At 45.2% G+C, this 24,928-nt stretch overlaps 1 protein-coding gene across 1 annotated transcript; it reads right to left on the reverse strand.

Annotated features, from left to right (window-relative positions):
* Positions 1-2,865: 2,865 nt before the first annotated feature.
* On the reverse strand, positions 2,866-24,543 carry LOC102042728 (monocarboxylate transporter 2-like). Its single transcript, XM_005420184.2, has 4 exons — positions 24,306-24,543; positions 12,174-12,317; positions 5,583-6,431; positions 2,866-3,158 (listed from the first exon to the last, which is right to left on the reverse strand). Exons 1-4 carry the CDS (start codon positions 24,520-24,522, stop codon positions 2,866-2,868), a joined length of 1,503 nt encoding a protein of 500 aa, XP_005420241.1. The 5' UTR covers positions 24,523-24,543.
* Between the last annotated feature and the right edge of the window lie 385 nt (positions 24,544-24,928).

A 24,928-nucleotide genomic window follows, 5' to 3' on the forward strand; every position in this document is an offset into this window, starting at 1 on the left:
GAGCAGCCCTGGAAACAATGGCAATTACTGCTAATAAGGTCACAAGCTAATGAAATATAAAAAGAAAAGCCTCATAACTGCACTCCAAAGAAAGTGTTTGCAATCATCCCTGTGCATCTGATATCCCAAATATTCCCCCTGTGCCTAGCACGCATATTTATGGCACAACTCTCACACCTCTTGACTTCCTTACACAGGTGCTTTCCAAACCTAAGTAAATATGAATTTTGTGTTCAATTTGCCACACAAATCACTAAATTAGATGCACAGGCAGCTTCTACTGCGTCACGAGAGCTCTTTGTAATGGTTATTTCATACTGCATTAGTTATTTTTAATAACTGAAGACGTTCTTAGGAAAGTTTGAGAGCTTTCCAAGAAAGGATTACAACTTGAGTCTGCAAGGTGTTGAGTTCATAGGATTTGAGTCAGGGAAGCATTTCTAGGGCTTATAAGTAGAGAATTATTTGGCATTGCTTTGCTGCATTGATTAGTGGGATGTCATGCCCAGAGGTTTGAGTGTAGGGTGGCAGCAGGAGCAGGTAACAGGGCAGAGCCAGGCCACCCACCACTGAACACCAGCCACAACCACCAACATTGCCTTAAAATTGTCTGGCTTTCTACCTGACAGAAATAGTGCCATAATCTTAAAGGCAGTGCAAGTTTCTCTGACAGGAGAGTGAGTAGGTTAAATGGAATACCCGCTTTGTGTTAGAAGAATTCTGAAGCCTTAAAGACCTACTTATCCAATTAAACATTTTTTGCCCTCAGGGGCAGTTTAACAAAGGCATCTTTTCCAGAGGATTTTCACAGATAATTGAACAGAACACCTTTTTATTAAAAATCTTATCTGTATTAACAAAGTTTTATGACCTAAAAAGCTTGCTTGGGGTTTCTGAAAGACGAGGAGCCAGAGTATCAGCTCCCGCCATAAGGACAGCTGGGGATCTGGGTCATTGCACTGAGGATTAATTGGTACAACCTGGTGGAAAGGTATGGAAATCATCTTGTCAGGTCCTTGCCAGGTCATTCTGCACAGCTTTCAGACTCCTGGGCCCACACAACTGGAGGTGTGAGTCAGGCTGGCCCAGACCACCAAGGCTATCAAAGGAATCCAAATCAACAAGAAGATGAGGTGGTGACCAAGGGTTCTGTGATCATGTGCATGGAGCCAGGACTGAAAACCCTCAGGGGATAAACTCCTTACTGAGTCAAGAAGCTGCATTACACACACAGGAAAATGCAAACTAATTTAATTTTTAAAATAGTTTTATTAAGTATATGACAGTATATGACACAAGGAATATTGGGAAATATTCATGACCTTCTATTAATGTCTTCTTAAATGAAATATCACAGACATATTTGACAGAAATAAAGGGTATTAAAAACAAGCACTGAAGGCCTAATTACTTTGTATAGATTTTTTTCACAGAAAATAAAAGTTATGATGTAAGGCTAAAATTTAAGTCCTACTGAATCAAAGACCACTTTTCTTCAAAGAAACAAAAGAATTTACAGAAAAGGTTTTGTACTAGAAGATCAGAATGACCTAGTTTTAAGAGTACAGTGTATTTATGAAAGTATTTTTACAAACCTTTCTTCACATTGTGTACACAAGTGACAAGAAAATACAGTTCTTCAAAGACAAAACCATGAAAAACTATGATCTGACCACATATGGGTACCATTGAAACAAAGAAAAAGGAGAACTAACTTTTGGGCAAGTTTTAGCTTTGGATTTGAGTGATCTGCCTTGTTTTTATCCTTGTTTTTATCTAATCAAATCCATGAAATTCCACAGGAGTTTGATGATTCAACTGCATGATGCCATGCTCAGCATCCACGGCTCTCGGGCATCAGCTGCTTGGTATAAAATACATCAGAGAGCAAATCTTCCCAGATCAAAATTATCACCACAGGATGAGAGACTCCTACGTGGTCTCAGCTCCACCTCTGCATCACTGCCCTGGCAAACTTTACCTTGTGCAAGGGAGGTGCCCACTGCAGCCCAAACAAGGGGGAGGCAGCTGGGTTTGGATTCCCTCCAGGATGAATGCAACTGAAGCAGGTGAAAAAAAAAAGCCTGGCATGAGGTCCCAGCTCTGAGACAGTGCTCAAAATCACTAATTGTGATTAGTGTGAGTAGTGTGAGGCACACAGTGAGCAGAGTGCACTGTACGCAGGTTTAATGCTCTGCTATCCGTTGTATTCCCTTTTTCTAGCAAGGGGATACCTGTGCTCAGCAGGGCTTTTAGGCAGCTCAGGGCATTGGATTCCATTTCAGCTCTGGCATGCCCAAGCTTTATTCACTGATGCAATGATGCCCAAAGCTCCCCTGTGCTTCAGTTCTTCATTTGAACAATTAATTAATAGTGGCAACACTTACTGTCTCACCAGGGTGTTGCAAAGAAAAAGCTCACTAGAAATGGTAAGGCACTCAGAAATTGAATAATAAGCCCTTTGTAACCTCCTAGGGAAAAATTTAATTTGCACGGTTGGAATGTAGGTCAAGGGTTAAGTTTAAGATTAAATTTCTGCCCAGACAAAGCACCTGAAGAAGGACTCCTGTCTCATGCCAGACTCGTCCTGGCCCCCTGCAAAACATCACATTTCCCTTTTCTCTGGGAAATGGGGAATATCTAAAGGAAAATCTTGCAGGACCTTTGGTGGGCAAGTGAATACTGCAGTGTCCCAGCAGTTTATGAGAATCAGGACTTGTTTCTGTTCTAGTCTTCTCCTACAACAAAGAAGAGGATGCACATGGCAGAGAATAGAGTAAAATTTTAAAACCTAGTGTGATTTCAGAGCTGGTGTTCACTTGAGCAACCCAAAAGTCATTTACCATTCAGCCCATGAGAACAGACTTAAAGTTCATTTGTGCCATTCATTTCCTTCTTTAATCCTTCTCCCTTCTCTTTCAAAGGTTCCAGCTCAGGCCCATCCTGTATGGAGTCTTTGTTCCGGTTTTTTTTGCCTTCATTTTCTGTCCTTACAGATTTAGGATCCTCTTCTTTTGCCTTTCTTTCCTTCTCCTCCTTGGCAAGCATACGATAATTATAATAATTCATGATGAACAAAAAGGTTCCTGCCAGGACCATCACAGCTCCACATTTAATGAACATATATTTATAGTCCCCAAAGGTATCAATAATAATTCCTGTAAAATATAAATTAAAAAAAAAAAATTTAGAGATGAAGGCGAGGGTATTATGGTTTTGGATGCTGTATATCAAGGAACAGCCTTGGGGCTTCAGGATAAAATATTTTCTAAACTTCTGATCTCTTCCACAAACACTCTGAGCCTACAAATACTGAACATGTGCTGCTCTATACAGCCTGTGGGTAGCTGACATTGGTACAGGTAATGCTCTGATAATTTGCACAGTTCACTAGAAGGGAACAGAACTTACACTGCAAAGTCTGGACCTTTTCAGCACACCTTTTTTTTTTTTTTTCCATGCTCCTCTGATCACAGAGCCTGCAGGCAGCCTTCCTACTAACTCCAATGATCAATTACAAGGATGTCCATTTTCCATTTGGCTTGGCAACCAAAAAGAAGCAGCTTTTGGGAAGACTTTCATGAGAAGGCACCTGCCCACTGGGTCTTATCTCAGGCTCTTGGCAAAGACCCTGTGATTTATTCCACCACGGGTCACCCAGCAGCATTGGAGGGGGCTCAGCTTTTGGTCACAGCTGCCCTATCTGCAGTTACACTCTTGATCCAAAGAGGAAAGGGCACAGCGTGAAACTGGAAAACATTCGTTCCAGGGAAAGCAAAGATGATGCTGTCAGTGTCAGATAATTTCAATGCCAAGACAAATGTGACAGGTTCCTCACAAAGGTTAATGCCTCTGCTATGGAGTTACAGAGTAATTGAAGGGAGATGGCTTAATTGAAATGTCACCATTCTCTATTATGTCAAAATGTAATGCAAATCTTATTGGGATTATGATCCTGAGCATTAATTCCCATTTACTGGGCAACACAGACCGTTCTCAACATCCCAAATCCTAATTAAAGTAAGACCCACTCCTAACCTGGCCTTCACAATACAATCTTCCCTGAAACTGGCCCATTACCCCTTAGCTCTCTGACGTTTTGGAAAATGTTCTCCTCCTCAGAAAGAGGGACCTTTAATTACATCCCAATTGACCCTTAATGTTGAAAAATTGATGATTAATTATCCCAGTGCATTGCTCTAACAAGGGTTTTTATGGTCACCAAATAGATTTCCTGATCATAATAATAATAATTTTTAACTGGTTTTGGTCAGTGGCTTTTCCTGAGTCGTCCCCAGCTGACTTGGTACACCATTTTTCATGCACTGTGTTTTTCATGCAGCTGGTGAAACATCAGCCAAATGCTAATTGCAACAATTTTTCGTTTTCTGCTCATCAGGATGACCTAGAGGTCTCCTAAATAGGTTTCAATGAGAGTTTTAATGAGTAGAGTATTGGAAAATTCAACAGTAGGATAGTCTTGTCTCTTTTCCTTTGAGAATAAGATAAAGTCATAAAACACATTGGGAACAATTTACTTAGTTCATTAAAGCAGAACCCTGCAGTAGGTTATTAAAATGCCAAAGAACCAATAAATTTGCTGCTTATTAAAATGGTGGGGAAAACCCTACAAAACTAATATTACTGATTATTACACAGAACTGTTTTAGCCTCATTAGCAGTCTCTGGTCATTAACTTAATTTCCCACACAGAAAATTACATCATTCAGAAAACGGCCATTTAAAAATTGTATTTTCTTTTGTTTGTCATTAATTAAATAATGAATCTCTAAGACAGCAAGAGGATACAGCTGCTTCTGTCACACTGTATGAGCTACCCAGTAATATGAAGAATTAAACAGCTCTGCAGGATGTGTCATATGAAGCATTAACCAGATCTCAGTTTTGAAGCCAGCAAAAGGGTTCAAACTGCAAAAGGAGCACATGCTATAGGGGGAATATTAAGGCTGTTAAATCACAGGAGATCACTGCCCTTACTTATCTTTAGATGACTGAAAGTCCTCCAGGAGACTCTGTATTGTCTCTTTGTGGGCTCTGGTTTTTGATATTTCAAACCATGCCATCCAAAATACATATTTTTTTGAATTATTTTTAGAACAGACTTAAATCTTTCAGCTGCACTAATATGACTGAAATTCCTAAGTGGTGTACTCAGAGCCTTAGAGACAAACAGCAAGGTTTGAGTCAACAAGAGGCTTTCATAGAACTGTTGTGTTCTACTTAAATTGTGGTGGACTCAGCCTTTTGCAAAAGGAGAAATGTCCAGGAGGAGCTGTCTGAAGTGCAAGGTGCTTGGTGTTGTAGGAAGTCCCACTCTGCAAGTTCATTTAAAGTGTCTGAAGGGATCCAGGATTAAAAGATGACTCTCCAAGACTCATTCCAACAGAGAGGAGGAAAGAGAAAATGTTGGAGGAGACATCAAGGACACCCTTTCCTGTCCAGTTACTAGTGGAAAAAATGGTGATTGTGAGGCAGAGAAAACCCACCTAGAATAATTTCCCACAAGCTGTGCTTGCAAAAGTCTAAATCCAAGTGTCAGCAGGGGAGGCAAACACACTCACCTCCGATGGGGGGTCCCAGCAGGATGGTGCAGCACTCGGCGATGGTGACGAGGCCGACGGCGCTGGTGAAGCGGGCAGCTCCCACCAGGTCCATCAGCGTCTCAAAGAGCATGGCACACACCATGCCAAAGGCCAGCCCAAAGAAGCTGGAGTACACGATCAGCCCCGTGTAGCTGGAGGCCAGCGGGCACAGGAGGTGGCAGGCGCCGTTGAAGGCGATGGCGAAGCTGAAGAAGTACTGGATCCTCGGCCTCACCCACCTGCTGTTGGCAACGATGCCCGTGGTGGGGCGAGCAACCATGTCCACAATGGCCAGGATGGAGAGCAGGAAAGCAGCTGAATATTCATCTACGCCAGTGTGCTTTGCATAGGGTGCCAGGAAAACGATGGGGGCAAAGAACCCCAGGAACATGAGCACGTTTCCGATCAGGTAAATCAAAAACCCTCTGTGTTTAAAGAGGGAGAAATCAAGGTACTGATTGACTTTTTCAAAGCAGTCCTTTTCTCCTTCCTCTTCTGTTTTGTTCTCCATGGGGCCATCTTCAGTGATCTTTCCTTTCAGAGCATCCTTCCCTTCCTCAGTCACTTGGGTTTTGACCTGTGCTGTGCCTGGCCCGATGGGTCTGAAGAGAGCTCCTGCCACGCAGCAGTTTAATAAAATTGCCCCAAGAATTAAAAAGCTGCCCCTCCAGCCAAAATTGTCAAAAAGGAATTGGTTGAGAGGTGCCAGGGTGCAAAGCATCACGGGGCTCCCTGCCATAGCAAGGCCATTGGCAATGGGTCTTCTCTTCAAGAAGTATTTCCCTATGATTATCACTGATGGCTGAAGGTTGAGAGCAAGGCCAAATCCTGGAAAACAGTTCAGATAAACAAAGGAAGATTTGAGACCCATTTCTCCTCAGCTCATTGTTTAAGGAAACCCACAGTCAATTGGTTCACTGGTGGCTATTCCACACAACAATCTGGATGAAAATGTTGCTCAGGGTGTCTCTGAGTTCTGGCTGCCAGATTTGGGTAACCAGAACCCAGAACCACTCTTTCAGTCAGAGAACCCCCTTCCCTTTGCACTGCAAATCTCTTGGGTGGCAAAACTAACACCAAGAGTTTGCTTCAGAGTGAACCAAAACTATTCCCTCACAAAATGCTGCTGGGTTCTGTCCACACACAGCAGCCTTGCTGGGGGAGAGGACAGATCTGTTTTTAAAAAATGGCAACTCCCAGTTTGAGGAAGGTTGTTTTGGCTTGGACAGTATCAACCATCAAAGTTCATCCATTCAAGACTGGCCTCCCCTTCCATGGGCACCCAACTCTGCTACTGGGCAGCCAGACCTGCACAGAAAATAACACCACCCTCCTCAGCCACCCTCCTCACCCTCCTCAGCCACGACTGATTTGGTGCTGTGAGCTGTTCAGGTCTGATCCAAACGATTAAGAGGTCTGCAAGTACACAGCAAAACAGCTACTGAGGATGCTAATTACACAGGACCCCAGAGTGTTTCTTTTAATTAGAATTTATTTTTATTGCATTTAGATATATAAATGCCATTATAAATCTGCATTGCTAATTCAGTTGGCCAGCTTCTCCTGCATAGGTGGAATCTGCAGGCAGAAATACCAAAGGCTGTGGTGGTCTCAATTTTCTGTGGTTCTGTTTGAGAGCACTGCCATATAGAACCATAGAATTACACAATCAGTAAGGTTGGAAAAGACCCCCAGGACCATGGAGTCCAACTTCTGACCAGTCATCATGAACTAGACCAAAGCTCTGAGTGCCACCTCCAGCTTTTTCATGAACACTTCCAAGGATGGTGAATCCACCACCTCCCTGGGCAACCCATTCCAAAGCTTAATCACCTTTTCAGTGAAAAAATTCTTCCTGATATCCAACTATTCCTCCTGAGCCCAACATCAATAATCAATAATTAAACATCAATAGTATTTTCAAGCATTTCTTTGACGTGCAGTATTTTCATAAAAGTTCATTTTTGAGAACTCCATCAAAATGGCATTTAAAAGTCATGCCACATACTTTCCACTCCATCATCCAGGAAAGAATGAGCCACATTAGAACAAAGCAGAAATGTAATCCTTGAAGTGATTATATCAGAGAACATGAATCCTGAAAATAGGGTCATGCAGATTTTTTCTTGTTCATTAGTCGATATAATTAGTTTGTTTAACTGTGCAGTACATAATTAGGCATATTGCTTTACAGAAGAGAATTTACAAAGGTCAAGGTCCTAAAAATTAATTAAGGAACACTATCATTAGTCACTGATAGAGTAGAATCCAACTGATGCAGCAGAATCCAGCCAATGCTGGATAGTTTCAGTTTAAATGGGTTTACAAAATTATGATTTTTGCCAAGTTCTTTTTTTTTAATTACTTTGAAGTCTACAACATTAAAAATAAATTGAAATGGCAACACATTAAAATAATTCTGGATAGAAAACATTCTCAGCATGAACTTTTTTAGATAGTCCATATGTTAGGCAGGGCACATCTTTGGGGAGTGCAGCCTGCTTGTAATGCCTATAGGGCCAAATTCAGGGGGACCTGGGAACCACAGAGGAAAACCACAGCCCTGGTTAGAGAACACCCTTGTACAGTGCTGAAATACTGAAATGTATCTTTTTCCACCTGAGAAGATGCAGCACAGCAGGTGAGAGTTTGCATTAACTCCCCATTTCCCAGGCTGGTCAGTAAGGGCAGAAATTGAACCATCATTTCCACAGAGTCAATTTTGGTAGGGACACACCACACATCTTCCAAAGGAGGAAAATCAGACTGGATTCCAGCTACCCACTTAAACAATAATCATCTCAGTTTTTTTTTATTATGTGAACATTAATTTGCCAGTCAGACAAATCTAATTTAATATTACCTCATGCTCTTCCCATTAATTAAATTTGGAGAGTTTCAAATTGAATAACTGGAATTTCAATTTACTTTAAGCTTTTGGCTGACTTTAATAGGAAATATTTGCATCCATTTTATTGCAGTTTTCAGAAGCTACAGCAGCTTTTCCATAGCTGGAATTGTTACTCAATAACCACATTTTCTCCCCAGGGATATGACAGAGAGGTCTGTCAGTGGTGTTGCAAGAACAGAAGCAAACTTGTGCCAGAGGGAGTGTCCTTTCTTGGATTAAATACATCTCACTTATATCAGAAGGAAATAAGTGGTGCTACAGGACTCAGCTGTGTAGTTATTGATCTTGTTCTCACTTTATTAGCAAGGAACAATCTGACCAAGTATTTCAGTGCTCAACACTCACAGCCATGGCAAAGACTCTGCTCTCATTAGTCCACGTGCCTCACCCAAGATCCCATTTTTTTTCATGGCAGTCTAAGATCCCACTTTATTTCATGGCAGTCTAATTGGTGCAGATTGAACTAAACTCTGACCAGTCATTACCACCTTGCAATTAGCCTTAAACTTTGCTGCTTCTACCTCAGACTTCAGGAGAGGTTTCATGTTGAAACACCTACTTAATGCATCCAGGCTGGCATCTGTCCAGGTGGACAGCTTGCAAACCCCATTTCTTTTTCTAAGTGCTGTAGGGAAACAAATGGGAAGAGGCTGTGGGGTTTCCTGTGCATGCAAAGTGCCTCATGCAGCCCAGAGAGCCATCAAGGACAGAGCTGCCTCCACCAGCAGAGCCTGGCTCCTGCTCTGCATGCAAATGGAAACAGACATAATCAAGTCAGCAGCTGAGATTGCCGTGTCTAATCCCTCCACTGCAAACAGATACTGCCTGCTCTGCTCCTCTGAAGAGATTTCTATTAATATGCCAAAGGCACAGGACTGTAGCAGAGACCTTCTTGTACCAAGACCTTGTTTTTGCCTCCATCCCTGTGACTTACATGAGCCCAGGCTTTTACATCAGCCTGTTTTCTCTCCATGCTAGTAGGAAGGAGGCTACAAAGAGTGTGATGTTTACAGGTTGCTTTACAGTTACTGCAAATCCCCTTTACAAAAGCCTCTGTCCTCGTGCAGCAGCACTGTCACAGCTGTGTGATGGGCAGGTGGCTTCCTAATTGCCCTTGAATGCTTCCATGCTAGGCCTGACCAGAAAAGATACTTCAAGCTTAATTGGAGGCATCAAGCATGTTAGCAGGCTTGCAAGCATCTTCCCTTCTCTGTCAAATTAATATTCCTTCCCAGCACACCCCCATGCCTGGAGATGATGGGTTATCAGCCAGCCCCTCATCCCCACAGCTGCCCTTGCTCAGCAAGCAGGAGGAAAAGATGCACACAAAAGGTGTGCCCTGCTCAGAGGAATCAGCACAGCAGCGCAGACTGAGAGCAATCAGCACAGCAGTGCAAAGAGAGGTGGCTGTTTCAGCTCTGTACCTCAGGGCTGGCGCGAGGGTCACCTGTGTGCACTGAGCACTGCCCACACTCGGCTCTCTGTGCTGGGTGATGCACCAGGCTTAGAGACACATTCAGGTACCAAGAGCAAGATGTTTATCAATCCTGGCTCTGTTGGGGCTATGCTCAGAGCTCCCTCCTGTCACCTTTTTGGCCAAGTGTTTTAGAACAGAGACGCTGGTGCCTTCCTACAGCCCTGTTTCTTGTCTGAGTCCTTCTGCCCACCAAAGTGTATGGAAAATTTTCAGCAAAGGATTTATGGTGTCCATGTGCTAATCCAGCATTAGTCAACTTAGAATCACAGAATGGTTTGGGTTGGAAGGGACCTTAAAACTCACCCCATTCCACCTCCCTTGCCATGGCAGAGACACCTTCCACTGTCCCAGGTTGCTCCAAGCCCCATCCAGCCTGGCCTTGGACACTTCCAAGGATGAGACAGCCACAGCTTTTCTCTCAGCCAGGTCCTCCCAACCTCACAATAAAGAATTTCTTCCCAGCATCTAATCTAAACTGCCCTCTGTCAGCTGGAAGTCAACCCCCCCTTGTCCTGTCACTTCCCCCTTTGCCTTCCCAGGGGACATTTGTTTAGGAGGAATTGATGCAAGCTCATGCATTGAGAAATATTGGGAGGCATTGGTTAATTTTATTCCCCTTCACTTTGTTTCTAGAGTCTCTTTCAAGGAATCTGCAAGATTTATTCATCCAATAATAACACAATTTCATTTAATTACAGTGACAGTCCTTAGGAAAAGTTTAAGAGAGGGAGTGCTACACAAGGATTTATTCACTACTGTACAGATTTAATATAAGAACATTGATATAGAAGAACAGAGTGACAAACTTTCTGTCCCAATTTACTTTGCTAGTGGCTGGTTTTATTGATTTTAAATGTTGAGCTCACATTTTCACATTCAGAAAGCAGCAACATTTAATGCATCTGCAGAGAGATTGGGAACATTCATTAAACCCTACACCTGGCAACCTCAGAAGCCAATTTTGAACTCATTGTGTCGTGCTTCCAAGCAGATGTCCTAGCTGCACTGGAATAAACTTTGCCAGTACCTTATCCAAAATAATAAACCAAAAATACTTACAATTAAGCATCTATACTCACGCAGGTGGAAAGCTCTAATCCATCTACCTTTAAAAGCAATAACCTGGCACCTGCAGGCTTTAAAGATGCTGGACTGAGCCTATGCCTTATTCTACTTGAGTTTCCAATATGGAATTTCATATTTGAGTACAGGCAATTCAAATTGGAACTTCAAGAAGGAAATACAGGGGTTTTTGTTCGGTTTTTTTTGCACAGTAGGGATTTTTGGTCAACCCCAGCAGTTCTCATTTTCAGATAAAGGACCTCCTCATCTCACAAGCTGGAAATGGGCAAGTCAACTGAAGCAAACCCCTGAAATCTCATCCCATGTATCTCACAGAGGGAAGATAGCACACAGTAAAATAGGAACAACGGTGTTTTCTTTATAGTCACACTTGTACCCAGAAGGACTTGCTGTGCCCAGGACAGAGCATGGCCAACCTGGGTTTGCTTCAGGGGGAGCTGAGGGCTCTGATGGCCACCATTCCCAGCCCTGGCCCAGAGCACAGCCCTGCCTGGATCCCAAATGCCATGTCCAGCCAGGAACAGGGCACAGGGAACTGCTCTTTGCTGAAGTTCATCTGAAGCACTGATAAGGACTGTGGTCTTCTGAAAAAATCCCTTCACCCAGGATTTCTCTCCTGAGAAGCTGAGAAGCCTCAGATGAAAAGGAAAACAATATTATCTGATTTGCTTCTCCTGTGTTTTGCTGCTTTGCAATGTGGTTGGAGGTTGTTTACCCACAGGTGATTGTTTCATTGGTTTCATGTGAATTGTTTTGACTCAATGGCCAATAAGTGCCAACTCAGAGTCACGAGTTTTCATTACTATCTTTTTAGCCTTCTGTAAGTATCCTTTCTGTACTCTTTAGTATAGTTTAGTATAGCATTCTTTACTATAATATAGTATCATAAAATAGTAAATTAGCCTTCTAAGAACACGGAGTTGGATTCATTATTCCTTCCTTTATCTGGGAACCCCACAAATACAATAAAGGAGGGCCTTTGTCCCACTAGATTTTATCTCACAAGCTTTTTATCTCCCCAGTTTCCCACGTGTGCACGCATTGCCCAGGTCTGGAAGGCCCAAGGCACCAGAAGGGGAAGGAGGTGTTGTGTTCTCACCTGTGATGAAGCCCACGCAGATGTAGAGCTGCAGGATGCTGGTGCAGAAGGCAGCTGAGATCATCCCCACCCCACACAGGAGCCCCCCAAACATCACCACGGGGCGGCTGCCATAGCGGTTCACCAAAATGCTGCTGATGGGACCTGGGGAAAGAGGGCAAACAGGACCTTGAGGTTGTGTCCTCTGACAGAACGGCATGTTTGACACAAAGCAGGTAAAGCTCTACAATACCAATGGGCCTGAGTGCTGCTGGCAGCTCCTAGGGAGAGCTCAGGAAGAAAATGGAAAAGCAGAGATCCTCCACATGGAGATGGCAGCATGTCCAGTGCCATGGGTGTGTAACCAGTGACAGCTCCTGCCCCCAGCACTTCCGAGTATCACCAGAGAAGGCAAGCAGCAATAACAAACCATGTGAGTCATAGGAGCTCCTTGATTTATGATGATGTTAAACTGCACACACAAAGCAGTGGCTCATATTGTGAGGCAGATATCACAAATGCTGTTGCATTTTTAATGCCTCTATTTAATGCAATTCCGATATTGCTGACCAGGACCGAAGCTTCAGCAGAACAGTTGTTAATTAAATCTTAATAGCAGTCCATGTAGGTAGGAAATGTTGGGGATGATGGATTAGCCAGAGCTCAAAAGAACCAGTTTGGACTTGCATTTATGCAAAGAGGAGGTTCAGGGCACTGCAAAATTAAGAGGGAAATGGCTTGACAAAAACTGCGCACACTGAAACAAAGCATTGAAATCTGAGGAAGTGAGACCAGTAAAAATCAGAATCATTGTAAAATATATATTGGAGGGACTTTGGTGGTACCTCAGGACCAACCTCCTGCTCAAAAAAAGGCAGGTCTGAGAAGCCAGAACTAGAAAAACCAAGCTGAACAGGAAAGAGCAGTTCAGAAGTCCAAGCTGTGAGATGTAAAGAAAATATTCTATATTACTCAAAAGTCCTGAATCCAAATGCTTCAAAAGTGACACTGGAAATGAGGAAGGGGAACGCAGGCAGATTCAATATCTGAATTTAGCTGGCTGTTTGTGGTGCTACTCATCATACAGCAATGGTGTTTCAGAGCCCAGTGTGCCTGCTTGCCTTCATTCCGGCCACTGCCCACACCACTCACACACACAGTACTGCAAACTGGTATTTTAAAGGCACAGGCATCTCTGAAGAGCTTGGCTCTGGGACCTACCTCACCACAGAGCCATGGTGGAATATTTACCTGTGCTTAAATAATCTCAGCCAGAAATAGCTCCAGAGCTCTCTCCAGACCATGCAAACCACAGAACTCCTGATCACAGGAATGAAAGCCAGAAATCCCAACCCTCCCTCAGCATGGCTGACAGCATCCAAATGAGTTCTCAGCTGTTATAATGTGTAAGAATATAAAACAGTAGATATGGTTGGTTTAATCTGGGGGATGAAGCCCATAAAAATATTTTCCATTTGATGTCTGAGGTCAAAACACTCATAAATTAAATGTACAGAAGTGCAGCCTCAACAACATCCCTGTAACTGTGATCTGTGATCTGGTCCCATCAAATGCACCATTCAGTTAAAATTTCTGGGTGTCTTTAAGTACATGGAGAGTTTTTCTTTTAATCCTGTAGCTGGATTCACACAGGCGCATCCTTCTGCTGCACAGAGCACTACAGAATTCAATGAGACGTTCTGGGGAAAGGGATATATATTTCAGATCATCACAGTGAGAAAGACACCCCCTTCTTAAGAGTTTCCCCTGGTCAGGGCCTGAACTTGCATCGTGCTTGAGCTGCTCTCAGCACATCCTGTAACTCAATAGATTGAGCCAGTGTTCCTCAGAAAGGCACCAACATATTCATCTGCAGCCTCAGGGCATGCAACTCTTCCATTTTTCAATTTTCCACATGTCTGCATTTCTGCAGAATCAATCTAATTACTCAGCTAAGAAAATGTGGTTTCCATTACCTTTGCCCACTGGCAGAGGGCTTTCACCCTGTAGGATGTTGTGCCATGGAGCAAAGCATTTAAAGCCCACAATGTTCCTGCTAAGGACAGCAGAGGACTCAGTGGGGATGCTGAGCCTCATCCTGCTGCTGGCTTCACTCAGAGCTGTGCCTGTGGCTCTGCACCTTTCCTGGCTCTCAGGGACCTGCTCTCCATCATCTCCATCAGCCCATGGTAAGAGCAAGGAATGCCTGCTCAGGAATACTTCGCTTGCAGAGCAGGGTGCACACCCTGAGGCTTCCACTTCTGCCTGCAGTAAAACTCTGCAGCCTGGAGAGCAACAGTTTGCACCAAACAGCCCCAAAAGATGCAGCTGGGATCATGGAGCCCCTGGAAGACTGATGAAATGTAAAGCACTGCCCTCAGTCCATATAAATCACTCTGGTTTAGTGCCTGTCCTGTTTAAAGCCTCTCTTTTCTCATACCTGTGGCAGATTTCCATTCTTTGTTAGCTGGTACATGAAAGGCCGTGTCAAAGAGGCTGCTCTGGGTGGCAAGGGGAACACAGAGACTCGCCAGTGGGGAATGCAGCAAGCCTCAGCTCATTTGTTAGCTTGTCCAATTACTTTTCACCTTGAGTTTTGTGTTTGCACAAGTGAAAAGGACCCTGAAGAGGAGACTGTAAAACCATAAAAAAGCAGCAAAGTACCCTGGGCTCTCCTCTCTTCTCCTCCACAAACCCAGGCCACCTTGTCACTCATTCTTCTTGAGCCACTGAACTGTGATCCAGAGAGGATCATAATGCAGGGCTGGCACATAACAAGAAATATCAATCCAGACTGGCTTAAACTCTTGCAAGTATGACAGTGCTCAATAAATAGACACCTGAATTGCCTTCCTGTTTTCCTCAGCAAGCCTTATGAATTTTTTATGAGCTGCAAAACTTCCAGTGCCAGTGTGAAACCCTGATGTATTTCTAATAGGGACTAAAACATTCTCCTCTCCCATACCTCTGACCCTGTGGGTGTATATATATATCCCTTATTTGTAAGGTCTGGTTTGTCTTTTTTTTTTTATTTATTTATTTAACTAATAGTGTTCCTCCTTTCTGGTGGAACTTAGCCTGGATGAATTTCTGCTGCAATATTTCTGTGTAGGGCTTTGATAAGCAGTGAGGAGCTGAGGCCCTGACAATCTGTAACCCAGAGGCTTCCAGCAATGTGGGCTTTTTCCAGGTTTTTCCCAGGTTTCACAACACTGACCTTCTGACAGTGTAAAGTGGCACAGAGCCAGTGCAAATGTTCTGGGTCTGCTGGTCAGACCATTTGATGACCACACAGGTGATAAAACAACAACACTTTAAAATACTCAACTGCACAGACCACCACTGGAAGATCTGGGACCACCAGTGCCCCCACAGCTGGGGCTGGAACATGCAGCTCAGCTTTTCCTGCATTTCCACAAGGACAAGTGGCTCCAAAGAGCTCTTCCTGCCCAGGGACATTGGCCAGTACCAAAAGAACTGCCCAGATAGTTAATATTTCCCAAAATACAAATAGGAACTCAGCATTCCATGATTGCCATTGAGTCACTGGGGACATAAGAAGGAGTGCAGTGCACTCAGAGGAGAGGGAGAGGGGGGAAATAGTTTATACTGATGGAACAAAGTCAATTATTACACCAGTAGTGAAACAACAACAGGAGCAAGCCTGCAATTTCCTCAGTAATAATCTCACTCCCTCCATGGAATAACAACCCTGCCTTTGGCTTGGTGATTTATCCACCAGGGTACCAGCCCACCATAACAGAGCAACCTCCTCATTACCCCTGAATGAAAGCAAGTGCCCCCACGTTATTAATGAGCTGCCAGACCCCCCAGCCTCGGGAGATGGGGGGGATCAGCAGCAGCTCCTGCTAACAATGCACAGCCTGACAGGGAGGCAGCCAGAGAGAACACAGGGCCCAGCTGCAAACGTGGGGGGAAAGGGATGAGAGGGTCAAAGCTGCAGCCTTTCACTCTTTGTCATGCCAGAAGAGGCTTGGGTAGCTCATGGTTTGAGTGTTTGTGTCAGCAGGGTGTGGAGAGCTGCTGCTCACCCTCTGAGCCCTGCTCCTGCCTGCTGCAGATCACTGGGGAATAACTGGTGGTACCTGCTAATCATGAAGCCTGATGATTTTTAGTCTCAGCTGCTTGGTTCAGATGGTTTGGTTTTCACCTGCACACTGAGAAGCCCACAGACCACAGACCCTTCCTCAGGCAGTGCTGCTGGGGACAGGATGGTCACACCCTGGGGACAAGTGGCAGCGAGCACACGCCCCAGGTGACAACCACAGTCTCAAATTCTCCTCTGCCAGACCCGACAGAGCAGCTTCCAAAGGCCTGTCCACACCTAAATCACCCTGATGCCCTCTATTAGTGTTACTTTATATTGCAAATAATCGATTTTAAATAAGGAGGCTGAAATCCAGCACATGCCACAGCAGCCCCAACAGCTAACCTGGCCCCAGAGATGCTTCATTTGCTTCCTCACAGGTGAGGAGAACAGCCAGTTCATTTAAGGGCTAATGGCTGCAGCTCCAGCACAACCCCTGTGAGATGATTCATGAGCCAAGCATGGGAGAAATTGTCTGGACAGGCATTATTGAGTAATCAAACTGGTCAGTCCTGTGGGGCCTGGACAGGACTGGCACTGCATTCACTGGGAAGGTGCTGAGGGCAGTGATCCACTGCAGCAACCAGGCTGCAGCAATCCTCCCTCCCCTGCACCCACCAGGCATGCCCTTGGGAGCACAGGGACCCTCCTGACCTCCCACCTGAATCTTGCCACAGCAGCAACCTGATGTAAAAATAAAAATAAAAAATACATATATATATATATATAAAAGAAGAAGAAGAGCACAGCAGACAAGGCCCAAGCTTCAGAAAGACAAAGTGTTCTCTTCCTTATCCAGCAGTCTTATCTGATCAGTGCTCTGGCATTTCAATTTCCAGGTTACCCAGCTCAGATGCTGCTCCTGCAGTGCAGGAGGAGCCACAGGCCAGCAGCTCCCAAACTGGGGCTGTGGCCAAGGTCCTTTGTGTCACTTTGAGTTTGGGCAGTTAAATAACCTCTCCTGCAAAGGGACAGCACTCAGGGGTTCCCCCAGCTGCAGGTTTGGATCTCACCCTGCAGCAGATCACAGCTCAGACCTTCACAAGGTCACAACATCACAGTGTTTGAGCTGCTCTCCTGTGATTTCTTTAGCTGCCCTTTTGCCCTGGCAGGACCACTGGTCGTGATCCCTTCCACCACTGGAATTCCAGCTGCAGGGCAGGAGCTCCCTGTGTGGAAACCCAGGGCACTGGGAATATTTCCCTGTCTGCTCTGGGGTGTCCTGACCCCAGGGCAGCTCTGACTCTGACCCTCATTCATGGAGAAAGTTTCCCAGACTCCAAGAGAGACTGGAATCCACAAAAGTGTGCAATAGATTATAAAGAGTAGTGTGGGTGTATCACTAGGTGAGAGATTTAGGTTTTGGGATTTTTAGTGTGTTGTGGATGGAAGCAAGATGGAGGGCACAGGATGTCATCCTGGCTTTCTTCTTCATGCTTCTTCTTCCTCCTTCTCCATGCGTTTGGGTGGCATTTTGTAACTGGGCAGAAAAGTCCCCATTGCAGCTCTTTGGGGTCACTTATTGGGTTAAAAAGGAAAATAATCCAGGTGTCAGTTCTTAATTGGATAGTTTAGTCTTAAAAGACCTTGTAACAAGAGATTGTTGGCCATTTTGTGCCTTCTAATGAAAAGCTGCCCAACTCACAGCAGTGAGACTGTTCTACTGATCAGAAATAATAAACACCTGAGTCCAAACATGAACTTTTGCCTCAAGTGCCTTCAATCCAGACCCAGAGAAACCCACAGCTGGTACCCCCACATGGCTGGAACATCCATCCCTGGAGATCAATAGCTCTCGGTTACTGCTCTTAACAGGCTGCTCCAAACCTGGCCCTGCCTGCTGGTGGTCTCCAAAGAGGGAGACCCTGGGACCCTGCAGGGCTTGACCAAGGGTTCAGTGACACTGGAGAGCCCATCCTGGGACAGAGGAGGATGACAGAGGATTGCAGGTCCTGCTTTTCAATTCCACTGCAATGCTCCGGGACAGGCTGGCATCTGGGGGAAGAAGTTTTCACATGTTTGAATTCCACTTGTGGGGAATGGATTATAACTTACTCCTTGGCTTAACACCATTAACAACCCCCCAGCCAAAACTCTTCACTTCCTTCTTCCTAGTTCTTATTAATCTTGGTTTTATTAAGTCTATCACATCTCTATTACTGCTGCCTGGTGACCTTGATAGCTCCAATGAAGGGCAAAATGATAAAGCTTTGTGACCAAGTCCACCAACACAGAAATATTTCACCTGAACCTACAGCGCTATTATTGCTTTTAAGTAGAACAGAGCTATTTAAAAAAATAAAAAATATAAGCCCATACGTGGTGACCTTGCAGAGCTGGAGTGCTCTCTGAGAGTCAGGAGAAGTATATGAACCTGCAGCACCATTCATTACAGAAATCAAATCATTCCTCATCCAGCTTTCTTATCAAAACCTGGGACTCTAAAGGTGCTGCTACCCAGGGGATTGCCCTGCCTGGGGAGGCTGATGGGGTGGGACTCCCAGAGGTGGGGAGGGTAAGGAGAAAGGTGAATTCCAGCATCAGGCAGCTCCAGGGAGCACCTGGCAGGGCCTGGGCCAGGATAGCAGGATGCTGGATAGCCACAGCTCTGTGAATAAACAGAGTAATCTTCCTCCTTTTGTTTCAGCCTCCACAAAATACCCAGGTGGAAAAGCAAAAAGGGAAAACCTGGTAAAAGCCCCACTCGAGAATGAATGTTTGTTGAACCAGCTGACACAGGTGAACATAACCTTGTCCTCAAAAAACCCACCTCCCTCCCATGCCTCAGTTTCCCCTTGAAGTGCTGTGGTGCTTCACAGCTCTTGGAAGGCCACTGAGATGGGTGGGGAGCCCTGGGTGGGTTTTCTGGAGGCAGAGGAGGTTTTGATAGAACCTGGACCGGAGCAGGAGAGAACATTGGCAGTTTTGATTAAGTTAAAAACTGCAGAATCAAACTCATTATTAATATAGCTTTATGCCACTGCATGTTGTAAGGTTCTTTCTAAACCTGTCACAGCAATTTATCATGCTAGCAGTGTAATAAAATACAGCTATAAAATTCTGGATTAAATGTTCAAGGTCAATGGTGGACTTTCAGCTTCCCTATCTCTTCCTTGCTGCTTTAGCAGATGCTCTATTAAGCACTTACAAGCTCTGGGAGAAAGTTTTTTTTCGGAGGAAAAGATTTAGTTGTGGAGCATTTCCAGAATTAAATCTTCAGGTAATTTGATCTTCCCCAAATTACAAACCAATAAATAACAAGACTAGTAAACACTGGTTGGTTTCAGGTGAAGGCTTTTTCAGGAGAAACACTCTCATTTTTATTGTGTTTACAAAATGTGGCTCTCTGATGCTGTCTTTGTAAAATAGTCAGAGATTCTTTAATTTTAAGGGAAATTTGGATGTGAGAGAGCAGCACCCTGGAGATTTTGGGGGGAGTTTTACAGCAGGGTACAGCAAAACTGAGAAAAGACTCCACTGCAGTGCATTCTGAATAAAAACAATGATGGTGCTGGTGCCATGAGCCTGAGCTTTTTATGTATTAAAGGGCAACAGAAACAGCACATATTTGCACCCACAAGCTGTATACAAACATGCACAGCAGTCACAAAAAAGTGAAATTCTCAAAATTACTAAAAAGGAGCTCCAATGTCCCCTGGTGTCGCCCCAGCTCTTCAAACCAAGCAGCTGAAATGACTCTGCAGGAGGATCTGCTCTCTGAGCTCCCCTTGGATGATTCCTGTTATTCCATTATAAAGATGGAGGAAGCATTTGGCCACACAGTCACCATTTTTAAAAAAAATTAAAAAAGGAAAATGCAGATCCTGTCGTGGTATTAAATTATTCTCTCCATTCTGGCACATGTGCCAGGAGGCTGGCTCGTTGTTCAAGCTCTAACAGTTGGCCATAATAAAGGATATTACTTCTTCTCACAATCCTTACCTCTCTTGCAGCCTCACAGGAGACCATAAGAGCTACAAGAACATTACTGCTATTAAATTAGTGGCATCACTACTTCTTATTTTCAGAATGCTTGGCTGTTTCCCCTGATGCTGAATAGGGCAACTAATTTACTAGCAAATTAATACTGCTTATCTTTTCTTTCCTGAGAGCTCTGCTGCCTTCTGCTTTCCCCAGGGACACCTCTGTGGCCTAACTTGAAATGTGCCACCCTTAAAAGTGGGACAAGGGCAGCTCAGTTTGGTGAACCTGGCACCACCACACAGCCCAAATCAGGAGGTGCCAAGGCCAAAGGCTTTTGGCTTTGCAATGAAATTGTTTCCTAAACAAAACTCACCCCTGTATGTGAGGCAAAACCTTGGGAATGTCGGTCTTGTGTTGGCCCAGTGCCCAAGAAGGCAGTTTGCAAAAACAAGCCCTGCCCAGGGCACCTGGCAGCATGATGGGCACCCTGTGGAGCTCCACATTTGGGGACATTTGCTGTGTCCTCCTCACCCCCTGAGCCTGTTACCTGGGGGCTGAGGTGCAGCTGAGAGCACCTTTAGGGGAGGATGATGCCATGGCCCTTGGCCCCTTACAGAATCAGAAAATCATTAAAAGACCTCTAAGATCATTGGTCAGATCCTTTTCCTTTTTTTTTTCCATGCATCAAAAACTCTGCTCTGTAAAACCTTTTCTCATTTGGGGTAAGGAATGAGCTCTTCACCCATGACAAGAAAGAAAAGAGAAGTAGAAACACTGTAAAACAAATCCTTCTTTATCAGATTGATAGGGCTTCAGCCTGTGGGATTTGGGCAGAGAAAAGCAATGTTCCCTCCTGCTCCTCACTCTCAAACCTCCCAGCCTGCCCTCTGCAATTGGAAACGTGGAATTGCTGAACAGGAGCTGTGGCAAAGAGCTACAAGTACCCCATCATAAAGTCCAGGCTATCCACTTTACTGCACAGTAATCTGTTTTACTGCTTGTATTATAGTGACAGAATTGTTTTCTGCAACCTAGTTCAGATTAAGAAACTGGGGGATAAGACACATTAACTTCTGTAATATATATTGCCAGAGCCCTGGCTGGTGTAAAACAGCTTCCTGGGGGAATTCAGCAGAAAGGGAAGGGCACAAACAGTCCTGGCTGCTGATTTTCAGTTTTAGTCTGAAAAACTGGAACTCCTTTGGTGCTGCAAGCAAAGCCTCAGGTGGTCACTGTAAATCTACATCCATGCTGTCAAAATCAACACAGCTTCTCCAGGGGAGATTTGGGTTAGTTCGTGTATTTTCAGAAAATAAGCTTCATTTGCATTATTTATGAAATGCAAATGCAAGCTCTGTTACAGTGTAAGCAGCACAGACCAAAAACAAGTCCTTAGACCAAGGAGAACACCAAGGAAACCAGGCACTGTGTCAACACAAGCTGTGGCCAGTGAAAACATCAGCCCCTGTGTGCCCTGCAGGGCGCCAGGCTGCCCCTGGGGCTGCAGGGAGCTGGGATGGGGCAGGGATTGCCTTCCATGGCCACACCTGACACAGCAAAGGCACCACTGGCCCCTCCAGCCCCCAGGGACATGTGCCTGGTGCTTCATGTGCTCAGCGTCCCCACAGGGCTGCAGACAGCATCACCTACACACAGCCTGTGGTCCTTCTGCCTCATTGGGGAGAGGAAGGGAAGGGATGACATGCTGTGGCAGTGATCATCTGGTTTGGTAGCTCTGTTAACTGCTCAGGAGTATGTTGAAATCTTGGTGGTTCTAGAGTTTTGGTTGTTTTTTTTTTGAAAGATTAGCAAAAATGTGTTCTGTTTTTTCAGCAGGGTAAATCAAGCCTTGCATGCTCACAGTTCCAACAGGAACTGCCACAGAGCAAAACCTGGGCAGCTCAGAGGAGCTGCCCTTCAGTGAGGATTTCCAAATCACTGGAGTCATGCATAAGCTACACCCACTGTGGTGTGAAATGCCCACTCAGTCAAAGCAGAGTGTTAAACACACTCTTGGACACTGGTGTTTCATTGCTCCATGCTCCAGCAGCTCCCACCATGCCCTGTCTGCAGCCCCTGAGGCACCCAGCACCTCAGCCAGGGCCGCAGGGAGCACCCCAAGCACCCAGAGCAGAGGAGGGGAGGCTGGTAACTGGACATTGAGCAGCTGCAAGGCAAGAGATTGTACAAAGAGACTGTCTGGAGGATTTTTCACTCACAGGATAGGATGCTGGGATACATTCCTTGAGCTTTATTGCAGCATCAGCTTCACTGCATGGTTGAGACAATAGAAAGATGACAAAAGCTCACGTACAACCAGCAGCAGCCAAAGATTTCTTTGTTACAGAGCATTTTAAAAACTTTCTAGCCAATGGCATATTGCTAAAGCTTACAAACAATTGTTCTAGCCAATCACTAAAAGCACACATACACCTGCTGCACACAATGCTTCCTTGTATGCCTTCTATTAACAATATACAACACACTATTATTAAGCTTAAAACCTTCTACTATCTTGCTAAGCATATTTTTCTACAGTCTTAAGGTCTGTCTTAACCAAACCTTAAACCCAAGCTATTGTTTCATGTCCTTGCTTGCTGTACTATTGCAACTTTTTGTACTTTCAGACTTTGTAGCTGTAGCTAGTTCTATGTTTTCTGTTCCTCCTGTTTGTAAAACCTACTTTTACAGCTTTCTAGAAATCACCTTCACTATTTCCCTCAACAGTCACCTGCAATTCAGCTGTATCATCTCCCACATCACTGTGTAATAGCATCAGGGAGAGTGAAGTTAAAGCTCCTGCAAAAAGGCAGGAGATGCTCAGGTAATCAGGATAAAAGTCCTCTGCAACATCCCAGGTACAGAGCACACAGCACTGACTTGGAACACTTGGAGAGACAGAGAAGAAGGTGGGCTGGAAAATGAGCAGCTGGAAGGAGGCAGAGGGGATCAGAGCAGCATTTCACCTGCTCCAGCACCTCCTTGGCCATAAGCTGAACCCCAAGAGGCTCAAGCTCCCCATCTAAACCCCTGTGAGCAATTTGAGATGCTGCCAGGTGCAGGGTGCACGTTCCTCACTTGGTCATGGTCAGGCACAAAGCATCTCTTCCATACCACATTTTTTTATTGGAACAACAAGCAGAGCTGTCAACAACTCACTGAGGCATCCAGGGAGCCCCAGCCCACAGGTAAATACTTAGGCACATTTATTGCAGTGTAATGGGACAGCCAATGGGACAACAGCACTGGCACAAGCAGGGCATTTCTCTCTCTAAATCACTGCTTGAGTTCTGCCCTCCAAGTGCTCCATTGCTGGGTTCTTCTGTAGGAACTAATATAGGAACTTTAGAACTATAGGAACTAGGCAGAGCTCATCTCTGTAGGACCAAGTCTGGGTTACAACAGAGTGGATTACAATAGGTTCTGACTCAAGCCTCACTTCTACCCTACAAACTTATACAAAGAAACTTTATTTTCATTAGCAACTGTGCTCTTCAAGAAGCACTGCAGTGCGTTATTAAGGGAAAAATAAAATCACCTTTGTAAAAACAAAGATTATTCTCAGAATTTCTTTAATAGACAGGATAAATATTGATGAAGCTTCCTGCAATTGCAGAGTGTGGTTCCTGTCCACCTCCAGCTGAAGATTTAATCAAGGGCAGCCCATGTATTTCATTCAGTCATGAAAGTGATATTGAAATCATAAAAAAGAGCAGAGTTACATGCACTGCTTTACAACTGATAGGAATGACTGGCGATTTCATTGCTGTCATTATCAGCTCCCACAATAAACAAGCAGCTACTTCATTTATTATTCTACTCCACACTCAGCCCTGGCTGAAAGCCAGACCTAGTTATTTCACACCAGCCTATTCTCGAGGCTTTTTCCCTGATGCCCATAGAAAGTTTTCACAGGTAATCTTCTGATTTGTGGGCAGGAGCCCCTCAGGCTCCACATATGACTTGTCTGCCTAAACAAATATTTGGAAACATGATCAGAAAGTGAATCTGTGGATGGCGGCCGTACAGATGGACACTTGGTTGCTCTGCTGTGGCCCAGAGTGGAGGTTTCTGGCTGCTCTTACAGCCCCGTGCCCGGGGGCTGGTGCAGGAGCACTCACCTGCACCGTAGGTCGTGGCCAGCATGATGGAGGAGACCCAGGCGATCTCGCTATAGGACGTGCCAAAGAAATCCTGGATTTCTTTGAAGAAGATGGCCAAGCCTTTGGGGAAGGCGTAGGCGAAGCCGATGGAAACGAAGGCGCCGAAAACAACCGCCCATCCCCAGCCGCCGTCCGGCGGGCCGGGGACGCGCCCTGCCTCGGCAGGGGCCGGCATGGCCGGGGGATGGCTCCGGGGAGCCCTGCAACAGAGGGGCAGGTGTGGGGTCAGACCCGGCATGCTGCTCCTCCTTTGGACCCTCCGTCCCGGGACGGATGCTGCTCCTCCAGACCCTGGTCCTGGGGTACTGCTCCCCAAACCCTCCCAGTCCTGAGATTCTGCTCCCCCAGATCCTCAGTCCCGGGATGCTGCTCCTCCAGACCCCAATCCTGAGATTCTGCTCCCCTGGACCTGCAGTCCCGGGATGCTGCTCCCTTGGACCCCTTGTCCCCGGATACTGCTCCCCACATCTGTAGACCTGAGATTCTGCTCCTCTGGACTCCCACTCCCGGGATGCTGCTCCCCTGGACCCCCAGCCCTGGGATGCTGCTCCCTTGGACCCCCAGTCTCGGGATTCTACTCC

This window comes from Geospiza fortis, unplaced genomic scaffold (assembly GCF_000277835.1).
Source record: "Geospiza fortis unplaced genomic scaffold, GeoFor_1.0 scaffold70, whole genome shotgun sequence".
NCBI lineage: Eukaryota > Metazoa > Chordata > Aves > Passeriformes > Thraupidae > Geospiza > Geospiza fortis.